The 8,402-nt window shown below is 63.6% G+C and overlaps 1 protein-coding gene across 1 annotated transcript in view; it reads right to left on the bottom strand.

Annotated features, from left to right (window-relative positions):
- The window catches only part of LETM1 (leucine zipper and EF-hand containing transmembrane protein 1), a 38,554-nt gene that overhangs the window by 499 nt on the left and 29,653 nt on the right, over positions 1 to 8,402 (bottom strand). The window contains exons 13-17 of the mRNA XM_007467899.1: positions 7,696 to 7,834; positions 6,623 to 6,791; positions 5,141 to 5,281; positions 2,074 to 2,165; positions 1,490 to 1,714 (exon numbers count right to left, since the gene is read on the bottom strand). Coding sequence (XP_007467961.1) covers positions 1,490 to 1,714; positions 2,074 to 2,165; positions 5,141 to 5,281; positions 6,623 to 6,791; positions 7,696 to 7,834 — 766 coding nt within the window. The remainder of the gene's footprint in view (positions 1 to 1,489; positions 1,715 to 2,073; positions 2,166 to 5,140; positions 5,282 to 6,622; positions 6,792 to 7,695; positions 7,835 to 8,402) is intronic.

The following is an 8,402-nucleotide window of genomic DNA, read 5'->3' as shown; positions in this document are numbered from 1 at the left end:
CGGGGGGGGGGGGGGGTGGGCAGCCCTGCATGCAGGTTCAGATGTTATTAGATGTTACAAGTTTATATATATCTATATATATAATTTATTGAGTTTTTACAAGATGTATTTGCTGTAGATTTAACACTTCTTACGCAATGCTTCTAGACTTTTGTAGCCCGGACTGCTACCTTTCAAAGCTTGGGAGAGAAAGCCACAAATTCAGTTTTGTTACTTTTTGTACTGTTAATGGCCCTGAGTTTGGGCGGCTGTTCTCTGCTTGTCAGCGGGCTCAGGGTGGTCTCGGTTCTCAGGGCCCCCAGCCTTGTGGGGGCCAAAGGTGTTGGCCCAAACCAGCAGACGTGCTTTCCAAAAAATAAACAGACAACTGGTCCAGATCCATGCTTTCTTGTCTCCTGTCCTGGAGTCCCGGGCAGCTCCCGGGTACTCACCGCCCACCTGGGACAAGTCCTGTCATCTGTCCCCCGAGGAGGGAGGGGTCAATAGTTGCTGCTGGAGCAACAGCTGCAGGGGTGGGGGCCCCCCTCCCAAGGCTTTCCAGCCCTGGTCTTTGGCTCAGAGACGATGTGTCCTGGGCAGAGCTAGGGTGAGGGTGATCCGGTGTGCCCAGCTGCACGGGGGCCCGACGCTGGCAGGGCGGAACCTCAGGGTCACCAGTGGTCTTCACCGCCTTGGTCGGGGGTCTCCAAGGGCAGGGAATGCAGGTGATGTGTTTGTGGGAGGGGGCAATGGGGAAATGCTCTGGGCCTGCCCATCCCCCATCTGCCCCCAGCTCGTGGAGTTCAGGGGCCCTGAGGGTCACGTCCAGGTACCTGTTGCTGGTTCCAAGGCCTCCCTCTCCTCACCCTGCCCCCTGGTGTCTGCCTACCCTGTCAGCTGGGAGAGGGGGACGTTTCTAGGTGGGTCCCCCCCCCCCCATGGAGCCCCATGTAAACAAAGCCCTCACCTGGCGCCCTATTCAGCCCTCTGCACTCCTGGCCACACTCCTGCTCCTGGCTGCCTTCCCACCCCCTCCCAGGCCTGGCACCCGCCTTGGGCCCCACCATTGCCCCCTGCACTCCACCGCCGCCACTCCTTCAACTTTGGGCAGGTGCTGCATGCTGATGCTCGGCTCGTTGGGGTGCTGAGGACCCAGTGACAGCATCTGGGCCCGTCTACTACACGGTTCACAGCCCGAGGGAGACGGAAGACAGAGCTGGGCACCCACCCAGCGGTGGTGGGAGTTAAGTCTGGGAAGGCTTCGTGGAGGAGGCAGCAGTGCCCAGGCCAAGTGGGGGACTCGGGTGGATTCAGGGACAGGTGGCTAGGCAGACTCGCGTCCTCCCTGGGACCCAGCGCTGCCCAGGGCTGGCTGTCCCTCCGCCGCTAGCCCCTGCTTTGCCACCTGGTGCCCCTCCCTCTGTCCCTCGTGCCTCACGGTCTTGGATGGTGTGAACTTTTACTCTGGCTTCTAAGAAACTCGCTCCCCTTATTGCTGTGTCCAACTCACCTTCCAACTGAGGGGGTTTCTGGGGCCTCTTTCTGGAGAGCAGGAGAGGTTGCTAGGAGCTTGGTTCTGGATAACGATGCCGCCCAATACCTGACCCGACTCGGGAAAGCGCTCCCGGCCCCCAAGCCCCTCCAGCCTGCCAGAGACCCCGTGTTTGTGTCCAGCGCTCGGGAGACACGCGGCGATAGTGACGCGGATGGCAAGGAGGCCAGCGAAGGCCAGAGCCTGGAGGGAGGCCAAGGCCGGGAGGCGGGGAGGCAGCGAGGCGGGCGCAGTGCGGGCGTGGTGCGGGGCCCTCTAGCGCTGGCCGGGCGGAGCCCCAGCTCTGCCCCCGGCCTCTCTCCTGCCTGGACTCGGCTGGGTTCCGGGTGCGCGCTCTGGACACCGAGGGGACTGGCTGCGGGCGAGGCGCGGCTTTCCGGGACACCGGACGGAGACCCGGGGCGGGGCGCTGGCCGGAGAGGGACGGGCCCAGGTGGGCAGGTTGGGGTGCCCGACAGGGGAACTGCCCAGTCCTCCCCGGAACCTCCCCGCCGCTCCTCACCACTGCCCCGCCCCCTCGCCCACCTGGCCCCGCCCCTCACCTCGGCCCCGCCTCCGCCCGCGGCCCGGCGTCTTCTCAGAGCCCCAGGGCCGGTGGGGTCCGGCCCAGGCCCGGGGGCGGGCTGCCGCGGGGCTTAGGGAGCAAGGCGCCAACACTCCGCCCGCCCTCAGAGGGTCCGGAGCCCTCATTCTCGGACCTCTAGGTCCGGCCTCGCCCTCTGCCTTCCCCTCGCGGCCTGGGGTGACTCACCTGGTGTGTGCGTCTGCACCTCTGTCCTGGCCCCCTGGCCTCCGGAATCTTGTTCCCACCCTGTAGTGTCGCCAGGCTGGATAGCGACCTCTCGGTGTCCTCTTCCCCAGGCGGGTGGGTGCCTGAATACACTCTGACGCAGTTGTCTACCTCTCGGCCCCACAGTCTTCAGGGGGGCGCATCGCCACGTGTAAAAACACATGCTGCCACCCGGAACAGAACGTCCCCAGTCGCCCCCCCACCACAGTTGAAGCAGGTTTTGAAGGTTTTAAATCAGGACCCCATCTGGCTGTCCCTCCTCCCCCTACGTGTGGCTTTTGGAGGGGGATGGCCATGGACATGCTGGTGGCTCCTGTGGGGGGTCATCAGACTTCCCCGGCTGGGTGTCTGGGGCAGTGCCTGGGGCACACAGCCAGTGGCCCCGCACACCCAGCTCCCCACCCCCGTGACCCCAGGGTAGCCATCCAGGTGGGTTCCAGCGTTTCTCCCGTCTGTCCACCAGCTGGAATTCTCCCTGAAGAGCTTCCTGGGATGGGCTCTATTTCCTCCTGAGAAAACAGGGTAGTAGTCCCCAATTCTTTCCTGTCACCTGTTCTCGCTGTTTAAGAATCTGCATCAGCAGGGAAAGACTTTCCTGAGGATCAGCTGGGTGTGTGGATTTTTGTTTATGATCGATTTTGTCTTTTTTTGCTACTCATTCTGTCCTCACTTTGGCCGGAAGTGTCCCTTTAGGTTGGCTGTGGTGTCCCTGGACTATATATAGCCCCCTCGCCCGCCCCCGCCCTGGGTCAGCCTTGCCAGAGCCCTTGGTGACCCTCGATGTGACCTTCTGAACCACAGAAGTGAGAAGCCTCAAATCCTGGGGCGCTGGCTTGTACCTGAAGACTCGCACGGCCCCGACCCCGGCCACCTTCTCCCGGGGCCCGGCCTGAGGAGGGTCCAAGTACGGTGGACACACTCAGTCCTCAGCGTGAGGGGACTGGGTGCCTTCCGGGGGTGAGATAAACCTGGACAGGAGCCACTGAGGCCCAGGAGCCCCCCTGCCCGTGCCTGCACCCCCAGGAGCGATCTCCCTTCCACACGGGTCACGACCCACGTGCGAGCCCGCAGAACCCCTGGGGCAGACTGTGGCCAAGGCCAGGCTCAGGGAGAGATGGGGTGCAGGTGAGGACGTCCCTGGGCAGGGGGTCAGGGCTCAGCAAGGGTAGAAGGAGCCCCCACGGGACCTGGGGCCAGTGCAGGGGTGAGGCCGCCTGAGACAGGCTGGACGTCCCAGCTCACGGGGGGCGGTCTGTCCACGCTGGGAGGATGGGGAGGTAGGACCCTCTGCCTGGCGGCCCTCCCGGCTGGGCCTCAGCTCTCTGCCCAGGGTAGGGTGCCCCCCACCACCCCCGGAGCCCAGAGATGAGGGCCGGGGAGGCAGTGGGCGGGGGGGGGGGCGCTGCGGGCTGGCCCCCGGTCCGCACACTCCGTCGTCGGCTCTCTGGGCCCTGTCCTGGTGTCGGGGAGACCGCAGTTCCTCAGGGCCCCCTCAGACAGTGGAGGGCACAGCCCTTAGGCAGTGCTGTCCCTGATAGCCCTCTGCCCAGGGTAGGGTGCCCCCCACCCCCCCCGGAGCCCAGAGATGGGGGCCGGGGAGGCAGTGGGGGGGGGGGGGGGCGCTGCGGGCTGGCCCCCGGTCCGCACACTCCGTCGTCGGCTCTCTGGGCCCTGTCCTGGTGTCGGGGAGACCGCAGTTCCTCAGGGCCCCCTCAGACAGTGGAGGGCACAGCCCTTAGGCAGTGCTGTCCCTGATCCCCGGGGCCCTCAGTCTCTCAGAACAGAATTCCACCCCCTAGGGCTGGCCAGGGTCCCAGCCCTGCCCACCAGGGACCACCCCCCACCCCGGGGCCACTGAGGGTCGGGGAGAGGAGAGCCTGGTCAGGCAGGGGCTGCCTCGTCGACCTGACAGACAGACCGTCACGGGGCAGACAGGCCGTCACGACAGCGCTTTATTCAACCTTCTCCTTGCATCAACTCGAGTGCCTAGTCACCAGCACAGTCTGAGGGGACGGGCAGGGCACACGGTCACAGCACAAGGGGACACCAGAGGCCAGGGCCAGAGCGCTGGAAGGCCCTCTCGTCACGCTCTCCTGCCACGAGGCTGGGACCAGACGCTCAGACAGCTCTGCCATTTCCCGCCCTGACTGCCGGTGGGCCACACAGTTCACAAATCTGGCTTTGAGCTGTTACAGGAACACGAATTTGATATTTTAATAAAAACACTATTTCTAAAAAAGGTGTTTACACACAGCCCAAGGAGGCGGCCCTCAGGCGAAGCCGGCCCTGGGCCCCTGGCGGACACACAGACAGAGCCGCCAGCGGCCCAGGGCCCGCCGTGAAGATCACCGCCTAGAGGTTCTTCTCTGCAAGTTACCAGGTGCCCTTCCTTTTCAAAGTCTGGATTTTGATATTCCAAAGCGACTCTGGAAGCCATGTGCCAATTTCCTGAATCCGTAATGAAAAAACAGGTGTTTAGGTGGAGCGAAGGAAGGATTCCCATTCCGCGTCACAGATCCCGAGGACGTCACAGATCCCGAGGACACAGGCGTCCTCTTGAGAAAGCTCAGGAAGGCCGGGCGCAGGCACCGGGCACTCAGTCAACAGACGGCGGCCCCGACGCCTCACTCGTCACATAAGACCCTCGTTCCCAGAGCCGCGTTCCATACACCTGTACCCGGGCACCCCTGTCAGCGGCAATAAATAAAGTTCGGGACAGTAAAATCAAGCAACGCGAAGGGGGAAGCCTGCAGCAGACAGTGACCCACGGTACAAACACCAGCGAAGGGTCCCGCTGCACTGGGGGCGCAGACACGCACGATCCGGGAGGGCGGGGTGGGTGTGCGACAGCAGCGACGGGGATGCCCCAGGCGCCTGGCGAAGGCAGCGAGGTGAGGACGGAGGTGGGAAGGACCCCATCCGCGGCACGCCGGCTACCACGAAGTTCACGAGCAAGCACGCTTTCGCAGCAGAAAACCAGGCCAGTAAAACACGTGTGAGAGAACTCATAAATATCAATTAAGCATGGGGAACGTGCCTCTTGAATAACTGAACTAGGAACCCTTTAGAACCCACTGTCCCTTTACTAAGGTTTACATCTGAGAATACAGAATCTTATTTTGTCGAGTTTCTTCTTTAGTGGCTGGGTAAAAAGTTTCAAGTAACCTGGAAGCTATCATCTCGTCGTCGTCCTCCCTCAGCTCATCTGGCCACTCTAGGCCCATGTCTTCCGATTCCTGTCTGTTTTCCCCCAAAGAACGTTCTTGCTGTACCTGACCCAGCCTTCGCGGGGGCAGCCAGGCAGAGCTGGGGCCGCAGGCCACCCAGCGCCCCTCACCGGTGCCACGGAGCACTGGCCTCCCCGAGCTGTCGGTTGTCGACCCGTCACCGGACACGCGGTGAAACCCGCTCCAAACACCCAGGGGGGGCGGTGAGGCGCTAACACCCCAAATGAGGAAACTTTCTGAAAGCACAACAAATTACTGCACCCGAGATGCTTCATTTTCCAGGGCTTCATTAGCACCTCTCCTGGCATAATTTACGTTGGATTTGCTCAGGTGGGCAGACTGTCATGTGAGGAAATTCTGTACCAGTTAAGTGGTTAGGGTTAGGTGGGAATCAAAGAGAACTCAAGAAAGAGCTCGGATACACACGTCAGAGTGAACTTGCAGGAGACCTGACATCCCCGTCAGAGAACGCAGCCCTCCAGAGGCCACGGAGACGACGGACGTGTTCGCTCACTCGCTGCAGGTGTGAGCTTGGGAGCCCGCATGAGTGGCTCCTGTTCACACTGATCTGTGGGAATCCAAGCCCACGACTCATGAAGCATCTTCTCCAGGCCGAGGCGGCTGTGTCTGCACGACTCCAATCCCACGCTCGGGGCTCCACGGGCACGGGGAGTCCACGCGGCCGGTCCTCTCTCCTCCCGCAGCAGACACCGCCAGGGGACACGCGGGGAGGCCCGAGCCGCCTCAGGAGCCCAAGGGGCTGTGCAGGGCCACGACCCCCCGCTGCCGGCAGGCCGCACGCTTGCCTGCCACAGCTGGGACCACAACAGCACTGGGCCACCGTGTGAATCCAGAGCAGACTCCCTGGAGGGGTTCAGGGATTCCAGACTGACTGAATCTTCGTGGAATGATGAAAATTAAAAATTACTGATTATGAAGTTTCTGATTTATTCCAGACAAAATATTAGATCTGTCTCTAAGAATCACTTCAAAGCAATCTCTGTCACGCTAGGGGACGGCTGCGGCAGATGCACGAAGGGCCACCAAGGCACCCGAGAGCTGGCGGGCCCTAACTCTTCCCTTCTGCGGCCTCCGTCGCGGCCTCCGTCGCGGCCTCCGTCCCGGCCTTCTCCTTGGCCTTCTCCCTCTCTTCCACCTCCTCCTCCTTCCCCAGCGTGGCCACTATCTCAGCCACCTGGCGGGTGGAGATGTGGATGTCTTCTCTGTCCACCAGCTCGATCACCTGCACGCACGGGAAGGGACGAGGGCCTCAGAGGCGGCTCTGCCCCTTCACAGCACGAAATCTCCCCTCAGGACACGGAGGGCAGACGGCACACGGCCACCAGGCTGGGATGGCCTCTGGCACTCGCAGGCCACGCTGTCCCACCGGGGGCCCTGGGTCCCCCATCTGCCCCGGTCTTCTGAGGGCCGCACCCCAACCCGCATGGAGCCAACAGGCTCCACGGCCCCAGACCAGGCTATGAGCCGCCAGGGAGCGGGCCCAGGTGAAGGCGCCAGCTGTGCCTCCCTCAGGTCGCAGGGCTGCAGGAAGGTGGGATGGACGACACAGAGAGGCTGCTGGGCCGGGCCCTGCTCGGGCAGAGCACGTGAGCACCAAGGAGGGGCCCCAGACGACGGGCCCCGCCCAGCCACTGCTGCCGCTAGGGTGACGGCGCTCGGCCCACGAGCGGGGAAGGCCGTGCCCCCGACCAAAGTGACGTCCGCTGACATCCTGGGTAGACGTTTGAGTGGAAAGTCCCCAACGGGCTGGAGAGACCCTGGAGCCGTGAGAGCCGCTGGCGAAGGCGTGCTCTCCACAGGAACGCCAGAGCCCACAGCCGTCCTGTGCAGGCGGGAGCCCCGTGCAGGTCGCCTGGGCTGCCCAAGCTCCCGGCACCCTCTCAAGCCTCTGGCGGCCCCCAGGGGTCCCGAGGCCCAGCCCCCACAACACCGTGCTCCGCAGACCCGGCCAGGGCTGGGCCAGGGGAGGCCAGGCATCCAGCCAAGAGCAGGTGGCCTGCTCCGGACGGATGGCCTCACTGCCCTGACTCCACTTTGTGTTTGTGGCGAGGGCGAGACCAGCCCCAGGGGCCTCTCGGGTGGACGCACAGGTGGAAAAGGCTCCCAGCAAGACCCCCACGACCCACCTTGACAAGGTCGTCGATGTTGACCTTGCCATCCTTGTTTTCGTCCAGTGCCGAGGCCAAGCTGATGAGCTTGTTTTCGGGAATGTGCTTGATTTGCTTCATGGCACTGATGAGCTCAGCAACGCTGATGACGGTCTCCCTGGGGAACACAGCCCGCATGCGGCACAGCTGGCGCCCCCTACAGCCTCACTGGGGTCCCGTGGGTCAGACCTGCCCTGGACGGCCCCTCCCTCCAGAGCTCCCTCGCCCCATCCTCTGGGAACACCCAGCCAACTTGGACACAGAAACAGAAACCACCGCCCTGTCCAGGGTCTCCTGTGCGTGCGCAGCCTCCCAGCGAGCCTGGCCTCTCCAGTGGGGACGAGGCCAGTGGGTCCCTCAGGCCTGCCTGCGCCCTGGTCAGAGTGGGAGGGGCTAAGTATGGCCACACTGCCCTCTGACCAGGTGGAGGGCAGTGGGCCCACACAGCACAGCAGGTCAATCCAAGAGGGGACACTGGCCTCGCCCGGGGGGCAGGGCTGCTGACATGAGGACAGTGGCGGCCCTGCAGCCAGCCCGCCTGCCTGCCCCCTGGAGACGTGGGTGCTCGTGCTGTGGTGTCTGGCCCACGGGAGCGCCGAGCATCAGTCGCTACCGCCTGGGGGGGGTTCATTTGCCCGGCAGCCACTCACCCGACGCCGGCCCCCACCGGCCGCCGTCCCCGGCAA

This window comes from Lipotes vexillifer, unplaced genomic scaffold (assembly GCF_000442215.2).
Source record: "Lipotes vexillifer unplaced genomic scaffold, Lipotes_vexillifer_v1.1 scaffold966, whole genome shotgun sequence".
Lineage (NCBI taxonomy): Eukaryota > Metazoa > Chordata > Mammalia > Artiodactyla > Lipotidae > Lipotes > Lipotes vexillifer.
Note: the sequence above shows the minus strand (reverse complement) of the source record. Positions and strands in the feature narration are given on the sequence as shown.